Source organism: Hemiscyllium ocellatum, chromosome 24 (genome assembly GCF_020745735.1).
Source record: "Hemiscyllium ocellatum isolate sHemOce1 chromosome 24, sHemOce1.pat.X.cur, whole genome shotgun sequence".
Taxonomy (NCBI): Eukaryota; Metazoa; Chordata; class Chondrichthyes; order Orectolobiformes; family Hemiscylliidae; genus Hemiscyllium; species Hemiscyllium ocellatum.
Window position 1 is genome coordinate 27606103 of NC_083424.1, and position 24138 is coordinate 27630240.

The window sequence follows — 24138 nt, forward strand, 5'->3', positions numbered from 1 at the left end:
GATACATTTCACTTTTTGTGACTGACTTCATAAATGGTTTATATTCTGTTTACATTTTCCTATTAACTCTTGGTTAGCCAATTTCTCAATGTTATTTATCTAGAATGGAAATATCGTTTCAGTTATAGTTTTAAATCTATTAATCTAAATTACTACTTGAAGGCTTAAAAATTACTTTTAATGTTTAAAATGTTGAAACTTCTATCAATTATACTAGCTTACCAAAGTAATTGCTGATTTTGACTTTATATATTCTCAATGCTATTACTTTAATTCGTGGTGTACACTTCCACTTTTTTTGTCTTGACAATTATCACTGAATTTGTTGACTGAATATATCACCATGATCACTGTTGATCCTTGTGCCTTGCTACAGTAGCAAGGCACGATGTGTTGAAGATTACTTGACCCAGAAGGCAGCACAGAGGAATCAAATCCTGCTTTGTGTTGTGGCATATGGAGCAGGGTGTTTATTTTAGGTGTTTGTGATCACAGCTATTCAATATAAGCAGTCAGTGACTTGTGAATGATTTTCTGATAGTTTTATTGAGTTTAAGAAGCAGCAGTTTAGATCTGATGCATTCTTTTAAGATAAAGAAATGATCAACCATACAATTGGGGATGGTTCATTGGTAGATACCAGAGGTCAGTGCTGAATGTTTTGGTTGTCTTTAACTGGTGGGGAGGGCATCCTATTCTCCCTGAGGTTTTGGAGACTTCTTCCCTACTGCCCATCTGCTTGATGAGGGCCACTCTATGAAGACTGCTGTCTGTCTATCCAATGAGAACTGCTGCCCACAAGATCTGCTTAATGAGAACTGCCCAAAAATATTCTCTTCCCCCCCCCCCCCCCCCCACTTCCTGCCCCAAGTACTTATTGCTGTATTGTATTTCTAAATTATTTTCTCAATGTCAATCAATTTTCTGAACCCTTTTGCCCAATGGCCCTGGACAACTACTCCATGATGTCTGATGGCCACTGTCCCCTTGCCCACCTCCCTTTATTAAGGTTAGTTTTCATTCTTTTCTAAGAACAAAAGCTTTGTTTTCAAAAACAAAACACTAATATGGGGTACTTTGGCACTAAAAACGTGACATCTGCATTTCTCATTTGTTTTCCCGCGCCAAACTTGTTACTGCTGTTATAGCTCTTAAATGAAATCATGCTACACAGTTTAAAAGCTAGAAAAATTTCAGGTTTTGAGGCACCCCAGAATCCAACAAAGGACTATAGCTAACCTTTTCAGTCCCTTCCTTCCTATCTTGGCAGAGATCAGGACATACCTTTAGCTATTCAGATGTCTATGGTCTAGCAACTCACTCGTTTAAAATCCGAGCCATTTGAGGAAGATGTGCCTTTGTTTACTTTCTAAAGCAATTTTATGCATGTGGAAGGTATCTTTAATTTTTGTTCTAACCAACTTAATCTCTAAAACACTTTTTAAATTAGCTATATATAGTATGTACAGCTACATAGCATATTTGTACTGTAGTTCATTTAGCACATTTGTGTTAGGCGGGACATAGTTTTGGCTTTGTGCAGTCATCCAGTTTAGTAACAAAACCACTTGATTTTCTACAATATGAGAGCAGCTTGTCAGCTAACTTCATCTATTGCTAAAATGTTTGACATCCCTTATCCTTCCAGGTTAATTAAGTGCCTGTTTCAATGCAACAAAAGGGACCAAAATAATAATTGTTCAATTTCTCAGAGCAATGCCTGGATCAATCAGTGTCAAACTGCCATGTTTAAAATTTAAACAAAGCTTTAACAAAGTGTGCTTTGTTTCAAGCAATGCTCAGATATTCCAGTAAATATTCATTTGGTAATATGAAATAAATCCCCTTGTGATTTTTCAGTTTGATAGTGACTCTAGCATACCAGCAGGCCCAAATGGGGAAATGTCCAAATCAAGCTACCTTACTTAAATCAAATTTTTAAAAGCTAACTGAAAAGCCATAAATCGAGGAAATGTTCCCTAGGAACTGTTATGTGATAATCAGCCCAATTATCAGGATATATTACATGCTAACTTCATAGAATCCTCATAGTGAGAAAACTGGTCATTTGACTATTGAGTCCACACTGACCCTCCCTGTAATGTTAAAAGATTAAATGGGAATAATTCGTGGGCGGCACGGTGGCACAGTGGTTAGCACTGCTGCCTCACAGCGCCTGAAGACCCGGGTTCAATTCCCGACTCAGGCGACTGACTGTGTGGAGTTTGCACGTTCTCCCCGTGTCTGCATGGGTTTCCTCCGGGTGCTCCGGTTTCCTCCCACAGTCCAAAGATGTGCGGGTCAGGTGAATTGGCCATGCTAAATTGCCCATAGTGTTAGGTAAGGGGTAATGTAGGGGTATGGGTGGGTTTCGCTTCGGCGGGTCGGTGTGGACTTGTTGGGCCGAAGGGCCTGTTTCCACACTGTAAGTCTAATCTAATCTCTCTGGACATTAAAGGGTTGAACAGCACTGTTTTTGGATGGGGACAACAATCATTAAAGAATGCATTGTAATTCACACATCATTTAGACAGTTATTTGCTACTACTCCCCTGCTATTGTCAAATTAAACTATCATTCAATCCCTTCCATCCAGAAACCCTTTCTGGCCATCCCTTGAAGCTAGATATGCAGCACCTGCACGATCTTGGGGATTTACTGAGTCAGGAAATCAGCTGCATAACAATTCCCCAGGATTAGCGCATTAGCATTTGCATTATTTCAGAGGATGATCTCACCCTGCCACTGTACCTGGAGTAACTTGTAACTGGGGGTTGTCTTGAATGACAGTGACTGTGGAGGAGTGGCCAGAGTATCTGAGCATGACCAAATGACCTGCATTAAAGGGGATGTGGTTTTTTATTCAGGGCCTCACTTTGATTCAACCTTGCACGTCTGTGAGGGGAGGCAGATGGGTCACCAGCTTGTACCAGCTTTAATAAACTTTTAACTGTTTGCAGAAGTTGGTGTGTATGAATTGCATCTTGTGTGTGAAACCTCTGGAAAATAACCTAATGCTCCTAGACCCATCCTCTTAACCCTACACTTCCCATGGCCAGTCCACTGAACCTGCACATCTTTTGGGCTGTGTGAGGAAACTGGAGCACTTAGAGGAAACCCATGCAGATACTGAGTTTGTCTGTCTGGAGTTTGCACAGTCACCCAAGGGTGGAATCAAACCTGGGTCCTGAGAGCGAAAGGCAGCCATGCTAGCCTCTGTGCTGCCCCAAATTGCTTTAACATTTTTTTAAATATATTGTTTCAACACTTAACTGCTCCTGTCTCCTAGTTGGACTTTTTGATCTTCGTTCAAGAAGAGCTGTTTTCCCTGGAGTGTTGGAGGCTGGGGGGTGACCTTGATAGAAGTTTACAAAATTTGAGGGGCATGGATAGGGTTAATAGACAGTCTTTTCCCTGGGGTCGGGGAGTCCAGAACTAGAGGGCATCGGTTTAGGGTGAGAGGGGAAAGATATAAAAGAGACTTTTCACAGTGTGGTACGTGTATGGAATGAGCTGCCAGAGGAAGGCTGGTAGAATTGCAACATTTAAGAAGCATTTGGATAGGTATATGAATAGGAAGGGTTTGGAGGGATATGGGTTGGGTGCTGGCAGTTGGGACTAGATTAGGTTGGGATATCTGGCATGGACGGGTTGGTCCAAAGGGTCTGTTCCCCATGCTGTACATCTGTGACTCTATAATGCAGGATTGTTAACACTTGTTTTTTTTTTGTGTGTGTGAATGTGCATAATTAACCAAACAAAATCAAAGTGCAAATCTAGTAGAAACTGGCATTTGTTGAGCATTTTAGTGACAAACTTGTAATGCAGTTTCAGCTTTCATTCTTTCTTTGGAGTAAAATGCAGGAAGTATGAATTGTTTATAAATTGCATAGAAACCCTATGGTAAAATGAGATTATGACTGAACAACTCATTTGGAACAAAGTAGCTACACATCTACAAACATAGAAACCAAGCCTATGTATGTTATGAATTCATAGATTATATTTTTAAAATTAAACATACAAAATACTGGAAATGTAAAATAAAAATAATGCTGAAATACTCTGCTCAGGCAGTATTTGTCCAGAGAAAACATTTTTAGGCTCACGTCCTTTCATCAGAATATTTTTTTAATATTGTATTTCAGTAGTTTTATGTACAGCAATTTGTTTGTCATCAATACATTTGAATTTGCACACTGAGAAATAACATCAGTATTTTATTCCTATCATGCTTCAGCACTATTTGGTCTTGGTTTTATTTGTGAAAGAATTCCAAATTAATTATTTTATAAATGTTACAAATTTATGTTCTAAGACAACTGCTATCACTAATAAAATAGGACTGCAGAGTTCTGAAGTAATATTTTGAGAACTCTGGTATTCTATTTTCTTCATTTCTTTGTTTCTTTCCTTGATTCTTGCTTAGCTTGTTCTGATTTGATCTGGAAATGGAATGGAACTTCATAGAATTAATTGGTTGTGCTTAATCCTGTTTGTCACTTAAGGAAATATTGCAACTTAAGTTTTGAAATTCTTGCGATATGAAACTGCATATTAAAGCTGAAATATTAAATACAATTTAATGTAAGCACAATTTTTTTCAACTGTGAATTTGACATTAATATCGGCCATGATTTATGTGCAACTTAACTAGATTGTCTTGGTTTGTGCTTTACCCATTTGAGAGATTCTGCTGCTGCCTATTAGTTGCAAAGTAACTCTGTAGGAAGATAACCGTAGAGGGGGGGGGATGCTGAAGTCAAATTAGAATCTGACATTTTCCATCAAACAATGTTTTGAACTTTTTAGCTAGTTTATTAAATTTTGGTAAAAGTGAGAGGTAAAAATGCGTGGATATCCTAATTGCTGGCCATTACTTTAAACCAATGATATGGTTCCCCTGCTAGCCACCTATTACTAGAAGAATATTTTAAGTAATGAGTAACCTGGGATGATAGGTGCACTCAGTTTCTTCAGCATTCTGGAGAATTGCTTCTGCCTTAGCTCTGTAACATGTCGTCTTTCTATGCACCACCATCCCCCCCACCCCCAATGCTCACTTCAATGAGCAAGGTATAAAGCAACATTATTAAAACGTTGTTATCTCTGTCTGTTCATTTATTGGAGCTTCACTCTCTCTTGTTTTACAAGAATTGTAGATCTTCAAATAACTGGTATTTTGTCAACCCCATGATCTGTTCAAGCAGCACTGCTGGTTTATATTCAATTAAATCTGTAAGGCACTTGCACAAGAAATCACTTGAGTTTTCAAGTCTCATCTCCTTTGTAAATCTTGCTGAATTTCAATTATACCTGAGCAACGATTAGAGATTTCTACAAAATCAGTGTTATAGATTTGAGTGAATTCTCTTCTTTTACCTGCTGAATTCATCTTAACTTTCCTTGCCTAAAGGTGTTCTGTCTAAATATTACTCACCTTTTGAATTTGTTCACTTTGCTTGAGTTGAACCTGGGCTCCCTTTGCCTTAAGGTTTACTTTGCTTGGAGCTCGAGAATGTAACCTGCAAGCAGCAGAAAAATGTTGTTTTTAAATTTTGATGAGAAAGACTTGTTTATTTTGCATCTCTTATTAGTTACAATTATATTGTTAAGTAGGCAATTCTTGCCTTTATAAATAGGCAAAGTGAAGACAGTATCATAGGCTAAAAGACCGCTTCGTTGTGGTTCTGTTCGTCGAGCTGGGAGTTTTTGTTGCAAACAAAATGGCCTCTTCCCATAACACTTAGTCTATACTGATCTTTGCAGTAATCCAAAACTAATCCCACTGATTTTTAATACTTGATTCTTTAGTATACCAATTTATTTGGGTTGTGTTTGGATGCTGATGGACTCTAGCATTTATCAAATAGCGATTGGGACAAATGGCTACTTTTTTTTAAAAACAACGCTAAGTTTTGCAATTAGATCATTTAGAAATTCATTCTGGCGATTGACTGACCGACCTGTGCAAACGTGAACCTATATGTTTCAAGCATCCAGTCATTTTTTTAAGTTAAACTCTGATTTATCAGTTGTTTTTTATGTTTTCCAAGCATAAGATGGTAGAAGAAGCTACATTTCCTAAAAATGTATTTCCATTACTGAGTGTAGAGGTTTAGTAGACTACCACCTGATGAAGGAGCGTCGCTCTGAAAGCTAGTGTGCTTCCAATTAAACCTGTTGGACTATAACCTGGTGTTGTGATTTTTAACTTTGTACACCCCAGTCCAACACTGGCATCTCCAAATCATAGCTTAATAGGGGATAGGTATAGACCATTGACAGATTTTACCATAAGTTTGAGAGAATTGTTTTTTTTTCTCTCCCCGATGTGGAAATTATTTGGGAATATCATGTTTAAATGTGGTAGTTTAAAATGTTCTTTCAAGAAAGAAGCATGGTAGGTGATGTGGTAATGAGCTACCTATCATAATAATGGGCATTAAGGAAAAAATTCAGTTGCATAAAATCTGTTTGTATTGCTATTTCTGGAGCCACTTCTTTTAAACACCCAAGATGTAGGCCATCTTGTCAGCCTTTAAGTATTTTGGCTTTCCCCACCATTTTTCCCTGATAGTTTTAATACTCATTCACCTCCTGATTTGAATTGCATCTTAGAGAAATTTAAGTTCCACAGTGAAGTCCTGTCAACACGTTTATCAATTTCCTTTATCAATTCCCACTCTAGAAAATCAACAGTAACTTTTAGTTTCTATTTTCCTCTTTAAATACCTATAGAAACTCTTATTACCTGGTTTATATATTAGCCAACTTTCATACTGTACCTTTTTCCTTTTGATTTTTAAAAGATTACCAATTTTATGACCTAGCTATAGATTTTGTAAAATCGTTCAAATTTGATAGTTTCCTTATCTTCCTCATTTAGCCAAAATTATGCTGCCAACTTGGTCCTTTTTTCACTTGGATGAAACTTTGAGAGTTATGAAGTATCTAATTAGAAGTGTACTAATGCATTTCTTCTGTCCTATAGTGTGACTACTGTTAGGGAGTCCATAAAGTAAAGTCACACTTTTCTCCATCCAAAATAACTCTAGCTTGAAAAAGTAATTAGTACAATGTAAAGTCATCTCCCTGTATTGTACTAAAGACTTCAGTTAATATTTTCCTAGACACTACTTGTTTTTTAAATGTCAAGAACTCTTCAAGTACCAGCCAAGCTGTACATGTTTATTTCTAACCGTGCTAACAATTTATCCATTTTGTTATGAATGTTGTATGAGTCAAGTATATAGAGCCTTTAACTGTAAATGTTTTTCAATATCTGTTTTATTTGCTAGTACACTGTTACACTTGTATTGTATCCCTTCCTTCCACATTCTGATCGTCATTATCCAAATCACTACCCTGGTATACTATGTACATAAAACATTAGAACAGGACAGGAATAGCCCTTCAGCCCACAATGTCTGTCCTGATCACGATGGTATTTTAAACTAATCCCGTCTGCCTCCATGTGGTCAGAATCTCTCCTCTGTCTGTCTGATTGCATCTTAAACTGTGCTAAGGCAGGTAGTAGAAGCAAAAACATTAGCAATCTGTTCCAAGCATCTACCCCATTTATGTAAATCCATTCCTCACACATCTCTTAAGCTACATTATCCACTTGAGTTGCCACTTTCAGGGAGCTGACAGCCCAAGATTCCTTTGTATATCAATGCTCCTAAAAGTGCTGTCCTTGCATTTAACCTCCCAAAATGCATCACCTCAAACTTCTATCATTAAGTCAGAAGTAGAAATACTTATGCAATTATTACCTATGTTCAGGCCTATTAATAGCTTATTATTTTATTGTGGAAGCAGACATCACTGACTGGACAGCATTTATTACCCATTCACTACTTGTCCTTGAACTAATGGTTTGCTAGACAATGTCAGAGGACAGTTTAGTCAACCATCTTCCTGAAGGACTGAATCATACCATGGTCAGACTGAGTTAGGATGGCAGCTTCCTTCTCTCTAGAAGGGTATTAGTAAACCAGTTGGGCATTTACAACAATTAGCAATGGTTACATGGTTGCTATTAGACAAGCTCTGCATTTTAGATTTTTATTGAATTCCAATTTCACTATCTGTCCTGGTGTTTTTTTTTTGAACTCTTGTCCCAGGACATTAGTTTCGAACTCTGGTTTAGTAACTTCACCATTCTTGGATCAAACTCGAAGGCTCTGTCTGAACAGCAGAGTGCATCTACACCAAATGGAAAGCAGTGCTTCAGGAAGGCAGCTTATGACCACTCCCTAGGACAATTAGTAATGGCCAAAGAATGCTGGCCTTGCCAGCAACAGTCCGCTCTCATTAAAAAATGTTCTTTAAAAAGTTACCTGGTAACATTTCTAGTGAACAAATAGCATCAAGAACTATGCAAAGTACCAAATAGAAATGGATTTTTAAAAAGAGGAAATCAAGTAATCAAATTTCCCAATTGATTTCTTTGAAAACTCGAACCAGCAGGTATCATAGAATCATCCAATTGTATTGAGCAATTAATCTTAAACTGTTTATAATCAAAACTTCCCTATTTCCATACTTCATTGACCACATCTCTCTCATGACCCCCTTCCCCCACTCTTCTGTTTAAAGCAGTCTCTAACTGCCAAAGTTGTGATTTTGCTAGAGCACCGTTCACGTGAAACCCATTTCAACAGTACAGCTGCCAATTTTCCCTAGTACAGCTACTAATGTTCTATGAATCAAAATCCACTTCTCCCACACCAGTCCTTAAGCCTCATACTTCATTTCCCACACCTTATTTATCCAATAACAAATTGCAGCTCATGTCATCTTGTGATTATTACTAACAGAGAGCTCTACTTTCAAATTTAGTTTCTATCTGATCATAATTCCCCTAGTGGAACCTCTTTCCTAATCTCATTTTATGTCATTGGTACCCATATGTGCCAAGAATAACTGGATCTTCCCCCTTCCACTGAGTTCCTCTCTAATCCTGATCCCTGGTGCTGGGCAGGCAGCGCAGCATTCTAGATCCTCCTTGAAGTTGTACAGAACTGTTCATTTCCCTGATTCTACTATCTCTACCACCAAAATATTCCTATTTAGTACTGATACTTGAATGGCTCCCTGCACTGAGTGCCTGGGTAGTTTGCTCATACACTTCGCAGCTCAAATTCTCATTATGCAAACTGCAAGAATCTCAGAACCAGGGGATAGTTGTAAGGGCTGAAGCTCCACTTATTCCTTCTCAGTCACCTGATCTTTTAGCCCCGTGCAATTTGTATACCAAATGTTATGGTGAGTATAGATATACTCACAGGAATATAGCATTAAATATCATTGATATTCTGGAAAAGCTTAAGCAGTCAACACTAAAAGGACATGTAAGAAATATGCTATCTTGAGTTTTATTATCTAACATGATATTGGACAGTGGGGATGCACTTCTGAACTTAAACTAAGACTACCTTTGAGTAATCCGACATGCTGGTTTCTGAGACTATCAAAGGCAGGTCTGAAATCTATTAACGTTCATGCTCCCAACTTAATGGGCATTCTTTAATCAGGATCTGAACTAACAGGCCAGTACTATGTAAAATAAATACTCATGACAAATTAACTACCCATCTTTAATTCTGCAATATTCTTGGATTTGATAATGAGAGATGGGAATAAAGCAGGAAAATTAATGTAAAACAAATAAACCTCCGGCTGCTGTCCCCTATGATGGGGAGGAAACGTGGTCTTCCAGCTTGTAAAGTTGGTGACGGCTTAGAGCTTGGAGCTGTTGATGACCTGCTGCTTTGCTTCCAGATTTCTTTGTGGGACTGTTTTGTGAGATAATCAGTGTACTTCTGAAATTCACGTGGGGTTATATACCCTGGTATGGACAAATGAGAATACATGATTGAACAAACAGGACAGTCAGATTATTAAATGGGGAAGTTTTATTAATCATAGCTCCACATTTTTTTTTCAAATCAATTTAAAGGGTAAAACTCTGGTGTAAGTATCCTGATTACTTCGCTATAGCTGATAACTGTTCCTAGTGTTGCAGTTCAGAGATCAGCTGCAACTATGTACATAGTTAAATAATTTTCCTAGTCTGTAGCCTTTTAAGGGGAAATGTTTCAAAATTGAACATTCTAAATTTAAGTTCAAGTATTTCTTAGTCGTCTTCTCTTATTTAAACTGGAATTTGCTTTTATTCCCTCTTCGAACTTTGTCTTCCATATTTCTTACATTCTCTTTCAACTTGAATCAAATTTTAGCCTACAAAAGGTCTGAAGAAGAATCAGAACTGACTCAAAATTTGATTTAGTTTCTCTCTCTCTCCACAGATGCCTCTAGACCTGGTGAGTTTCTTCAGCACTTTGTTACTTTTATTTCGGATCCTAGTATCTACAGTATTTTGCTTTCATTTTGGTCAAGCTTTGATATAAAATATTGGACATTATATTCATGAAACTTTTAATCATTATAAAATACTTAAATATTTTGAACTTACCAAGCTGGGTACGATGTTGCAACATACTTAAATATTGTTTCTGCAGCAGCCTGTGCATATGATCTGTGCTGTAGATGTTAGCAATACTATATAGATAGCGCTTCTGCCCTGTTTTCAAGCCTGGATGCTAGAATACAGTGTTTAAATGGTCATTGAACATACTATTTTTTAAAAAAACAGTAATGTTTAAGTACATCAAATTAACCAATCTTGAATTAAAACCTAACTGCCCAAATATTGATCAATTCAGGTTCACAGGTTTTGTCCATTTGATAAAGGTATTGGTGAGTGTATACAGAAGGACAATTTCCCTCAACGTATTACATCTTTTGCCTCAAGCTCATGATTTAGTGAAATAAATGTGAAACGATTTTGTTGTACAATAGGATGCAACAAACAGCAAGAATGACTAATATATTTTTGATGGTAATGGTTGACAGAAGCATGTTGACCAATAGAATTGCCTGCTATTATATGGAATTTTTTTTGTTCACTAAAGGTACTAAAGCATGTAGATGTGGTATTACACCTCATCTGAAAGATTGTTCTTTCAATAATACTGCACTTCCTCAGCACTTTTCTACATCAGCTTAGATTGCAAGCTCTTATCATTAGCAGTTTCCCAGTCAGAGCGCAGAAAAAAAAATCAAACTACAAAACATTTATTGTTTCCAGGATTGTAGTGTTGGTACAACTTGAAGTGCACCAAATAAAAAATGAAACAAAATACTTGGTAGAAAATAAGAATAAATTTTAAAAGTAGAACATTATATAGATGTATAAAATCCTTGAACAAAAAGATTGGTCAGCCTCCAGTACGTAAATAACAATGGAAAATATCTGTTATTCCCATTTACTTCAGAGGTGAGATTATAATCCCTCAGCCGGCTACAAAATGAAGTATTGATTTTTTTTTTCACTTAGTTCAAGGCCACAGGAAGTTCATGAATTCATACAAAACTTTTGAATACCTGCCACATTCCTGATACTGTACTTGGCTCCAAAAGGATCATCAGCTGAGCAATTCTTTTTAAACGAAAACCTCCAAATTTGGAAGAAAAAGGTATGATATTGCCTGGGGTTGATGAGCTAACAAACTGGAGCTAAACAGCTGCTAATCAAAGTAAATTTCCAACACCAAGTTTCCAATTGATCTCAGGACCTATTCAAATAACTACTCTACAGGAGTACCTGAATAAAAGATTTCAAGAAGGGTAGGCCAAGACACCATAAATACAAATATCCACTACTTTCAAGCAAATGTAAATTGTATAACAAAAACAAAATTAAAATATGTAAAGAGCTTGCATGTATGTAACATGTTACATTCTTAGGACATCCTTAACTACTTTGTATACATATTAGCATAAATTAATTGACAAGTAGATCAAATAGGTAACAATAAGTGTAAGGATCAATTAAACTATATTTGTGGAGTTAGTTTGGGGAGATCTTTTGACAAACCAGCTCCTCATTCATTTTTGAATTGTGCCATGGATTCGTTTTATGCATACCTGGCCAAGCAAGCTGGGGTAGGATTTAATATTTCACTCAAGATCATATATACATAAAAAAATATACACACGCACCCATATCCCTCCCCATTCCCATCCCCACAACATAGCACTCTCTCTACACTGCAATGAAGTGTCAATGGAGATTATTTAATTTAGATTTACAGTGTGGAAACAGGCCCTTCGGTCCAACAAGTCCACACCGACCCGCCGAAGCGCAACCCACCCATACCCCTGCATTTACCCCTTACCTAACACTACGGGCAATTTAGCTTAGCCAATTCACCTGACCCGCACATCTTTGGACTGTGGGAGGAAACCGGAGCACCCGGAGGAAACCCACGCAGACACGGGGAGAACGTGCAAACTCCACACAGTCAGTCGCCTGAGTCGGGAATTGAACCCGGGTCTACAGGCGCTGTGAGGCAGCAGTGCTAACCACTGTGCCACTGTGCCTCCCATTCTGCAGAACAATGAGTTAATCCAGGAGAGAGAGTGTTACTATTGAATCAAGGTTGACATTTTTAAATGAATTTCTGCAAAAAGTGCAACTCATTGACTTTGACTTTGCTGCAGCTATTAAATTATTTCTCTAAACACACTAATATTTTTAAATATTGGATAATACATCTTATTTGCCATTAAATAATAGAAATTGTATTTCTGTAGTGTTCCAATGCACAAAACAAAATATATAACAAGACCACAATAAAAGATAATAGATCTGATGCTCAGAGTCTTTGCCAAAGCACAGGTGTTCTGGTGGAAAGCATATCAGAGAGGCACAAGGAGGAAATGCCTGATCTTACGCCGAGACAACTTAAATCCTGGCCATCGATTGTGATGGATTTAAAATCAGAGTGCACAAGAAGCCATAATTAGATTAACAAATACTTCTGAGGATTGCTGAGCAAGAGTTGGTTAGAAAGAAAAGGGATGAGGCCAAGAAGAGTTTAAAAACAATAATGAGCATTTTAAAATCAAAATATTGGTTGACTGATTGGGAACTAATGGAGATATATAGATACAGGGATAATAAGTAAATACAGCTTAATGTGAGTGAGGGCAGGATACCAGAGTTTTGGGTAAGTTTCCAGAGAATTGAATTTGGAAAACCAATCAATTGTGCAATGAGAAAGTTGACATTAAGCAAGTATGAGAAAGGATGCAGAGGAGATTTTCCAGGGTGTTGCCTGGGCTGCAGTGTTGTGGCTATGAAGAGAGACTAGATAGGCTGGGGTTGGCTTCCTTCAAGCAGAGAAGACCAAGAGAGGACATGGTTGAGATCTACAAAACTGTAAAGGAGCATAGATAGGATGGTTTTAGAGTCCTAGAGATGTACAGCAAGGAAACAGACTCTTCAGTCCAACCTATCCACGCTGATTAGATTTCCCAACCCAATCTAGTCCCACTTGCCAGCACCTAGCCCATCTCCCTTCAAATCCTTCCTAATAATATACCCATCCAAATGCTTCTTAAATGTTGCAATTGTACCAGCCTCCCACCACTTCCTCTGGCAGCTTATCCATACACGTACCACCCTCTGCGTGAAAAAGTTGCTCCTTAAGTCTCTTTTATATCTTTCCCCCTTACCCTAAACCTATGCCCTCTGGTTCTAGACTCCCCGACACCAGGGAAGAGACTTTGTCTATTTATCCTATCCATGACCCTCATGATTTTATCATCATCTATAAGGTCACCCCTCAGCTTCTGATGCTCCAGGGAGTCTCAGCCTCTCCCTACAGCTCAAATCCTCTAACCCTGGCAACATCCTTGTATATCTTTTCTGAACCCTTTCAAGTTTCACAACATCTTTCCGATAGGAAGGAGACCAGAATTGCATGCAATATTCCAATAGTGGCCTAACCAATGTCCTGTACAGCCGGAACATGACCTCTCAACTCCTCTATTCAATACTCTGACCAATAAAGGAAAGCATACCAAACGCCTTCTTCACTATCCTCTCTACCTGCGACTCCATGTTCAAGGAGCTATGAACCTGCACTCCAAGGTCTCTGTTCAGCAACACTCCCTAGGACCTTACCATTAAGTGTATAAGTCTTGCTAAGATTTGCTTTCCCAAAAATGCAGCACCTTGCGTTTATCTGAATGAAACTCCATCTGCCACTTTTCAGCCCATTGGTTCATCTGGTCGAGATCCCGTTGTAATCTGAGGTAACCTTCTTCGCTGTACACTACACCTCCAATTTTGGTGTCATCTGCAAACTTACTAACTGTACCTCTTATGCTCACATCCAAATCATTTATGTAAATGACAAAAAGTAGAGGATTCAGCACCGATCCTTGTGGCACTCCATTGGTCACAGGCCTCCAGTCTGAAAAACAACTCTCCACCACACCACCCTTTGAGCCAGTTCTGTATCCAAATGGCTAGTTCTCCCTGTATTCCATGAGATCTAACCTTGCTGACCAGTGTCCCAAGGGGAACCTTGTCGAACGCCTTACTGAAGTCCGTACAGATCACATCTACCACTCTGCCCTCATCAATCCTCTTTGTTGCTTCTTTGAAAAACTCAAAGTTTATGAGACATGATTTCCCATGCACAAAGCCATGTTGACTACCCCGATCTGTCCTTGCCTTTCAAAATACATGTACATCCTGTCCCTCAGGATTCCCTCCAACAACTTGCCCACCACTGAGGTCAGGCTCACTGGTCTATAGTTTCCTGGCTTGTCCTTACTACCCTTCTTAAACAGTGGCACCATGTTAGCCAACCTCCAATCATCCGGCACCTCACCTGTGACTATCGATGATACAAATATCTCAGCAAGAGGCCCAGCAATCATTTCTCTAGCTTTCCACAGAGTTCTAGGATACACCTGATCAGGTCCTGGGGATTTCAAGACATCCAGCACTTTCTCCTCTGTAATATGGACATTTTGCAAGGTGTCACCTTCTATTTCCCTACATTCTATATCTTCCATATCCTTTTCCACAATAAATACTGATGCAAAATTCTCGTTTAGTATCTCTCCCATTTTCTGCGGCTCCACACAAAGGCTGCCTTGCTGACCTTTGAGGGGCCCTAGTCTCTCCCTAGTTGCCTGTTTGTCCTTAATATATTTATAAAAACCCTTTGAATTCTCCTTAATTATATTTGTCAAAGCTACCTCATGTCTCCTTTTTGCCCTCCTGATTTTCCTCTCTCCAATTTAGAACTTCAACTTTTAGATCTGGTCTATCCTTTTCCATCACTATTTTAAATCTAATAGAATTATGGTTGCTGGCCCCAAAGTGCTCCCCCACTGACACCTCAGTCACCTGCCCAGCCTTATTTCCCAAGAGTTGGTCAAGTTTTGCACCTTCTCTAGTAGGTACATCACATACTGAATCAGCACATTTTCTTGTACACACTTAACAAATTCCTCTCCATCTAAACCCTTAACACAATGGCAGTCCCAATCTATGTCTGGAAAGTTAAAATCCCCTACCATAATCACCCTATTATTCTTACAGCTAGCAGAGATCTCCTTACAAGTTTGTTTCTCAATTTCCCTCTGACAATTAGGGGGTCTATAATACAATTCCAATACGGTGATCATCCCTTTCTTATTTCTCAGTTCCACCCAAATAACTTCCCTGGATGTATTTCCAGGAATATCCTCCCTCAGCACAGCTGTAACGCTATCCCTGATCAAAAAGGCCACTCCCCCTCTCTCTTGCCTCCCTTTCTATCCTTCCTGTAGCATTTGTATTCTGGAACATCAAGCTGCCAGTCCTGCCCATGTTTCCGTAATTGCTATGATATCCCAGTCCCATGTTCCTAACCATGCCCTGAGTTCATCTGCCTTCCCTGTTAGGCCCCTTGCATTGAAATAAATGCAGTTTAATTTATTAGTCCTACTTTGTCCATGCCTGCCCTGACTGTTTGACTCTCTTCTGTTCTCACCTGTCCCAGTCTCAGATTGATCTCTTTCCTCACTAGCTCCCTGGGTCCCACCTCCTTACTAGTTTAAATCCTCCTGAGCAGCTCTGACAAATTTCTGTGCCAGTATATTAGTCCCTTTCCAAGTTAGGTGCAATCCGTCCTTCTTGTACAGGTCACTTCTACCCCAAAAGAGAAATTCCAATGATCCAAAAATGTGAATCCTTCTCCCATACACCAGCTCCTCAGCCATGCATTCATCTGCTCTATCTTCCAATTCCTGCCCTCACTAGCTCGTAGCACTGGGAGTAATCCAGATATTACTACTCTCAAGGACCTCTTTTTTTTTTTAGAATTCCTGCCTAATTCTCTGCAATCACCCTTCGGAATCTCAACCTTTTCCCTTCTTATGTCATTGGTTCTAATTTGGACAATGACCTCTTGCTGGCCCCTCTCCCCCTTGAACATTCTGCACCCTCTCTGAGACATCCTTGATCCTGGCACCAGGGAAGCAATACACCATTGTTTTTTCGCTGCTGGCCACAGAAACGTCTGTCTGTACCTCTGACTAGAGAATCCCCCAACACAATTGATCTCTTAGAACCTGACGTATCCCTGGTTGCATTAGAGCCAGTCTCAATACCAAAAACTTGGCTGTTTGTGCTATGTTCCCCTGAGAATCCTTCACCCCCTACATTTTCCAAAACAGAATACCTGTTTGAAATGGGTATAGCCACAGAACACACCTGCACTAGGTGCCTACCTCTCTTACCTTTCCTGGAGTTAACCCATCTATATGACTGTATCTGAGACTTCCCCTCCACCCCCTTCCTATAACTGCCATCCATCAAATATTGTTGCTGCTGCAAATTTCTCATTGCTTCTCACTGTATCTCCAACCGATCCATTTGGTCTGATAAGATCTGCAACCAACAGCATTTATTGCAGATATAATCCGCAGTAACCTTTAAACTCTCTTTAAGTTCCCACATCTGACAAGAAGCACATATCACACTACTAAAGGCCATTTTTGTTCCTTCACCATCTACAGACCCAGAAAATAACTGTCTTATTCCTATACAAAACAAATTCCCCAGTTTAGATTAATAGTTATGGTTTATATTTTAAGTTTAATCAAGAGACATATCTCAAAAAAACATATCATCAAGAAAGAACCCACTCTACTCACTGCAGACTTTCTGTAGGCCACTTAAAATAATGAACTTATCTGATTCTGTGCTGTGAACTTGGCCCAATCAGTTCCTCCAAGATTAGTTGTGAATTTCACTGTTTGTTAATTTTCCCAGACACAGTCCGATGTCCAGCGATACATGAATTCAAACAGCAAAGGCAGTAACTGTGCAGGTACACTGTGGTATCAGTTTCTTTTTCTGTGTGTGTGTGTGTGTGTGTGTGTGTGTGTCTCTCTCTCTCTCTCCCCCCTGCACTGACCTCACCATGTGCTTCCTTTGTCTGTTCTTCTCCCTTTTAAAACTGTTGTTTTGACTTTGTTTTGGAACTTTGGGGGGAAAAAATGCAACAGCATATAAAACAGTAATTGCTGCTCCTGGAATTTGAGGAATCACCTCTAGCACCTAAAATACCTCAAAAAAGGAGCAGCTGTTACAGCCAGAAACTTTTCCTGTCCTCCATCTTGGATTATCCAGAATCAGTTAGGAAGATGTTTTCTCATTAATAAAAAGGTTAATTTGCACAGGCCATAAGTTTTAAGGCAAGGGGCAGGAGGTTGAGAGGGGATTTAATGAAGAATTATTTTACCTTGAGAATGGTGAGTATCGGAACCAGTTAGCCCAAGGAAAACTCTCAAATGAGAAGACGACAAAGGAAACATTTCAAAGACTCCCTGAGGCTTTCCTCAAAAAATGCATAATTCTGGAGATCTTTATCCAGAAGAAACCAATTTAGAGAAACTTCCTGTATGAAGAGATACAATTCTTTGAGAAACCCATCAGTAAGATGAATGACAGAAAAGGAATTGGAAAAAGAAATACCAGCAATCTCAAGGCCAAGGTCCAATTCCACCTCCTGGAAACAGCTACCAAATGTCTGGTAGAGATGCAGCTCTAGAATTGGACTCATCAGCTACACAAGGAACCATAGAACACATGGTCAGTGACACACAATTTCCTAGGCAGACAATCATACTAATTAGTAAGTGATTGTTGAGAATGAAAGAAGGATTATTTTATTCAGATGGTGGTGGGTATCTGGAACTCACCACCTAAATTAATGTTAGAGGCAGGAACCATCACAATATTTAAAAAGTACTTGGAAGAACATTTGAAGTGCCATAGCATGCAAGGTTTCAGGTCAAAGTGGGACTATTAATAGATTGTCTCCACACCGGTCATCAAGCACATTGAGCCAAGAAATCTATTTCTGTGTTGTGCAACTCTATGATTCTGTGATTTAGTTGAGGGAGGGGCAAGATTAAGAAGACAAGAATAGATGTGTACTATGAATATAGGTTATCTCAAGGTCAAATTTGACACTAAGTTTCCAAGGAGTCAGATTTAATTTCAGTTGCCAGGGAAAAGGATGGAATCGGTAGCTAGGGAACAGAATTTACAACAAGAACCAAACACAATGGTTTCATTTTATGCAATATTATTCGTAGAAAATTTATGCTGATCCAGTACTAGATGTTTAATAAATAATGTAATAATTTAGCAACTGTGGAGAAGCTACATTACGTAGTGACAAAGTAGCACTGGGTGTCATCAGAAAATATTGTCCAAATCATTTCGAATACAGCAAGGTTACTTGGCAAAAGTAATGATTCTATTTTGTTAACCAAGATTGCTGAAGATTGGCACTTTCACAGAAATAGCGCTGCATGGGTTGCTAGGTAAGTGTAGTTACACATGTTAAAAGTAAGCTCATTAAAATGGATGAAGTTGTTCTGCAAGTTTAGAAAAGTCAATAAGGCTGAAGAACAGAAGTGTGCTTTATAATACAGCTTTCTCACTGATTTCAATCTTTCTGGTTTTCCTCTGCCTTTTCTGGAAATACTGTTATGTTTTCTAGTTCAGTGGTAATTGCAATACCTTAATGTTAAACATAAGTTATAGGCAAAAAATGAGGTCTGCAGATGCTGGAGATCACAGTTGAAAATGTTATAGGCAGTCAGCCAATGCAGAAGCCTACCATCTTTATTCTTTTAATGAACCACTGAACATAAGACGCAGTCAACTGATATTTTGGTGCAACAATGGCATTTTTAAACTAATAAGTTTTGAAGTCTGACATTTTACAGTGGTCTATTCTTACATGTTAAAATCACCAGAGTCCATGGGGATAGTGGCCAAAAATGGTGTTTAAGTTCATCAGACGTGTTCTTGTTGAATGGACTATTCCTATTCTTATTTATTTTTGTAATTTTGTTTTTTCTTGTTTTGTAGTTTTATATAAGGCTTTTATGTTTTTTTTTAAATAACACTTGTACAATGAAAGGGGAGTGGCCAGTTCTCCCAGTTCAGGGTGTTTTCTGGCTTGGTTTGGTTTGACTTGGCTTTAGCAAGCCAGTCTGTTTGAAACTGCTGGTCAAAGCAAGCTGCTGGGAAAAACGTTTCCCGGATTCAACAGAGGCTTTCTGGCTGACTCAGGTTCTTACAGGAGAGATGTCACAGACAATGTTTGATTTTACCTTTTTAGCCAAGGGGGTGTTTATGGGGATCTTGCAGGAATTTGCAACAGCATCATTAAGTTGCGATAGAGTCAACTGGGTTTTCAGATAATTTATGTTATTCTAAATTCGGTTTTATTTTGTTCGTGTGTAAATAAATTGTTTTGTTTAAAATAGTGGTTTGACCAGCTGCGATGCTCCTGGAATATTCACCTTACAATGCTTAAAACAACTAGAAAAGTTAGGTTCTGGGCTACTTTCTTAAAATGTTTTGAGGGGTCTGGCCTGGTCCATAATATGGCAGATGCTAGAAATCTGAAATAAGAATAGAAATTGCTGGGAATACTCATCAGATCTGGAACATTTATGGGGAGAAATGAACAAGAGTTAGAAGATTTCAGATCATTTAGCATTGCTTCTTTCTCACAGATACTGCCAGACCTGTTGAGTTTTTCCAGCATTTTTTGTTTTTAATATGCTTTTACAAAACGTTGATTAAGAGCTGGAAATAACAATCTAGTTTTGAATTCAAGATTAGATGTCACGTGACCAGGTTATAGTCCAACAGGTTTATTTTAAAAAACAAGCTTTTGGAGCGCTGCTCCTGTATCACTTCACCTGAGCAGCACTCCAAACGCTTTTGATTTCAAATAAACTTGAACTATTTATGAAGTTTGAGAACCCCAAAATGTAAAAAAAAATCTATTTTACTGGCTTACCATAGAGTTTTGGAGTATTAGGAATTCAAGGGTTAAAGATCCCCTATTAGAGTGACTCACTATATGTTTGATTGTGTACCTGTCCTTTTGACAGGTTGAGACCAGAAATTACAGCAGGTGGCTGGCTACCTCTGAACTGCCAAAATCATTTGGAGTCATACGTGTGTATTTTGCTCCCAGCCCTGGGCAAAGATATTGGTTTCCCTGAAAAAGACCGTCAGCCCTGGTTATAAATCTTATTAACTGCCTCCTATTCCTATTAAGACACTACCTTACCTATTAACAAGGGTATGTGAAGACCAACATGAGAACAATACTAAATCCCACTATCTACCTCCTTTCCGATTAACATAAGATTGTGAATAATACAGTAACAAGCTCCTGCGAACAATTTGCTATTTGTCATAGGAAGGTAGCAATCACTAGTCCTTGTAAGATTGAGAAATACCTGTTTTTGTGCAAATGTTGACTCTTAACTCCAGATGACACAAGTTTCAGTTCAAAGGTAGACACTTTATTACTGAACAGCCAGCGAGAGATTCTGGGTGACACCAAAGGAGTCTCATAGCCTTCATGTGGTGGCACCCCTCAATGAATCTCTGAACATTGCATGCAAGCAGTATACTTTTATATCTTGTTTGGTGTGACTAATACAAAGTTCTTAACATCACCTGGCTAATTGCTATTATGCTGTTAAAGCAGGTATTTCTCAATCTTACAATGACTGGTGATTGCTACCTTCCTGTGACAGATAGAATTGTTCACAGGAGCTTTTTACTGTATTATTCACAATCTTATGTTAGTAGCAAAGGAGGTAGATAATAGGACTTCGTATTGTTCTCATTGTTGGTCTTCTTGTTAATAGTAAGGAAGTGTGTTAGTAGAAACAGGAGGCAGTTAATAAGATTTATAACTAGGACTGACAGTCTTATTCAGAGAAACAAATATCTTTGCCCGGGGCTGGGAGCAAGATACACACGTATGGCTCCAGATGATTTTGGCAGTTCAGAGGTAGCCAGATACTCACTATGAATTCGGTTCTCAGCCTGATATAGTGAGTCACTCTAATACAGGATCTTTAACCCTTGAATTCCCAATACTTCAAATCAGTATTATAAACTAGTAAAATAGAAAATTTTACTTTTGGGGTTCTCAAACTTCACTATAACCTGGTATTGTGTGACTTCTGACTTTATCCACCCCAGTCCAACACTGGCACCTCCACATTATAAATTCAAGATGTTTAAACTTGCAGTTCCAGTAAGAGACTTGGAATTTGTGCTGCTACAGACAAAAATGATTGGATTGATTGAATCAGATGACTAGCATTTTGAGACACAAGGACTTTAACAGTCAAGCACAAGAAATGATGACCATGGTTTGTGCAGATGGATGTTAATGCTAACATACTCCACCTAAAGAAGCTGAACAAGAAGTAGACAATGCACCCTTCTCTGTCCAGTAACCTGATGACAATCTGGCACTGTAAATTACTTGCTAGACACTATTATGATGTATTGATCTCTGCTGTATGCCTACTAAAGATTTGCAGTTGCTAATAAATTCTTGAATTCTGACAGTTTAAATGTATTTGTTTTGTAAGCACTGAAAGTGATAGTTCCCAAAAGACAAAATAATAGATTGCTAACAATATAGACTGAAGACTCCATTGAGAACTCCCTGAGTTTATCTATTCAGACTTTAGTTTTAATATCTGGTTCATAGTAGGTGTTACATATAGTCTGTCATCCATGCAAGAAGTCTGCATGTGCGAAGATGTCAGGCAAGAACAAGAGCCATGTTTAGCTTACTCTCTCTTGTTTGCTGACTGACCTGCTGTGATTTTCAGCACTTTTTTTGTTTCCAGTACAGATTCCAGCATCCGCAGTAATTTGCTCCCACAAAATGAGGGTTACCGGAGTTACTGTCCTTAGTTAAAACATGTGCTGATTGTCATTGTAAGGACACAAACAGTGTTAATGGTGCAACCATTTTTGATGGGTAACGTGGCCAAAATATTCAGAAGGTTAAGCAACAATAAATGAGCTGCAAATTTCCTTAACTTGCTGGTTGACTTATACCACTCCAAAAAGGAATTTTATGGTGCTGTGATATTATCCCTCCTTCTAGACTGGAAGGTCGGGGTTCAGGTCTCAGCTGCTCAGAGGGGTGTTATAACATGTCTGAATGGATTGGTTAAAAAATACTTTTTTTTTATACCACTCTACAATTTGTTTTGTACGAATGACGTCTTGTTATGAGTCTCCTAGGTACATTTAAGAATTTGCTGGATTTTATTTAATTATTTAAACTCTCCATATAAAGTTAAAATTCATAATTAAGAGTATATCACAAATTAAATGCTATGATGTTTATAAACACATACTAATCAACATCTCTGGTCTAAAATGGGAACACTATAAAGCGTTTAATCTCATTTCTGCATGTTGTCAATTCTTGTTAGTGATTTTAAAAAGTAAACATTTAATTTTATTCTCTTACTTTTCTTAATACTTACCTATCTGAATCCAATCTTTATTTCCCTCCCTATTTCTATATCTGAATTCACCCATTCTAATTCACTTTCTAAGACCATAAGAAATAGGAGCAGAAATTAGGCCATTCAGCCTATCCAGTCTGCTCCACCATTCCAGCATGGCTGATAAGCTTAGATTAGTGTGGTGCTGGAAAAGAACAGCAGGTCCAGCAACATCCGAGAAGAGGATTGTGAACCCCATTCTCTCGTTTTCTCCGTGTAACCCTTGATACTCAAGAACCTATCTATCTATCTCAGCCATAGAGTCATAGAGACGTACAGCATGGACACAGACCCTTCGGTCCAACCCGTCCATGCCGACCAGATATCCCAACCCAATCTAGTCCCACCTGTCAGCACTCAGCCCATATCCCTCCAAACCCTTCCTATTCATATACCCATTCAAATGCTCCTTAAATGTTGCAATTGTACCAGCCTCCACCACATCCTCTGGCAGCTCATTCCATACTCGTACCACCCTCTGTGTGAAAAGGTTGCCCCTTAGGTCTCTTTTATATCTTTCCCTTCTCACCCTAAACCTATGCCCTCTAGTTCTGGACTCCCTGACTCCAGGGAAAAGACTTTGTCTATTTATCCTAACCATGTCCCTCATAATTTTGTAAACCTCTATAAGGTCACCCCTCAGCCTCCGACACTCCAGTCAGTCTCAAATATACTCTATTACCTGGCCTCCACAGCCTTCTGTGGCAACGAATTTCATAAGTACACCACTCACTGGCTGAAGAAGTTTCTCCTCATCTCCGTTCTACAAAGGTCCTTGCTTTACTCTAAGGCTGTGCCCTTGGGTCTAGTCTCTCCTACCAATGGAAACCTCTTCCCAACATCTACTCTGTCCAGGGCATTTAGTAATCTGTATGTTTCAATTAGATCACCCGTCATCCTTCTAAACTCCATCGAGTGTAAACCCAGAGTCCTCAAACTTCCACATAAGTTAAGCTTTTCATTCCTGGGACCATTCTCATGAACCTCCTCTGAACATGCTCCAGGGCTAGTACATCCTTCTGAGATATGGGGCCCAAAACTGCACACAATACTCCAAATGCAGTCTGACCAGAGCCTTATAAAGCCTCAGAAGTACAACCTTGCTTTAATATTAAAGTCTTCTCAAAACAAATGCCATCATTGCATTTGCCTTCCTAACTACTGACTCAACCTGCAAGTTTACCTTGAAAGAAACCTGGACTAGAACTCCCAAGTCCCTTTGCAATTCAGACTTCTGAATTTTCTCCCCATTTAGAAAATAGTCCAAAATGCATGACCTCACACTTTCCCATGTTGTACTCCATCTGCCACTTCTTTGCCCACTCTCCTAACCTATCCAAATCCTTCTGC

General features: G+C 38.8%; 1 protein-coding gene across 1 annotated transcript in view; it reads right to left on the bottom strand.

Moving 5' to 3' along the window:
• Positions 1-4175: 4175 nt before the first annotated feature.
• The window catches only part of LOC132827335 (protein FAM216B), a 32031-nt gene continuing 12068 nt past the window's right edge, over positions 4176-24138 (bottom strand). Inside the window, exons 4-7 of the mRNA XM_060843984.1 lie at positions 10484-10610; positions 9682-9856; positions 5441-5525; positions 4176-4445 (exon numbers count right to left, since the gene is read on the bottom strand). Coding sequence (XP_060699967.1) covers positions 4395-4445; positions 5441-5525; positions 9682-9856; positions 10484-10610 — 438 coding nt within the window. The 3' untranslated portion in view covers positions 4176-4394. The remainder of the gene's footprint in view (positions 4446-5440; positions 5526-9681; positions 9857-10483; positions 10611-24138) is intronic.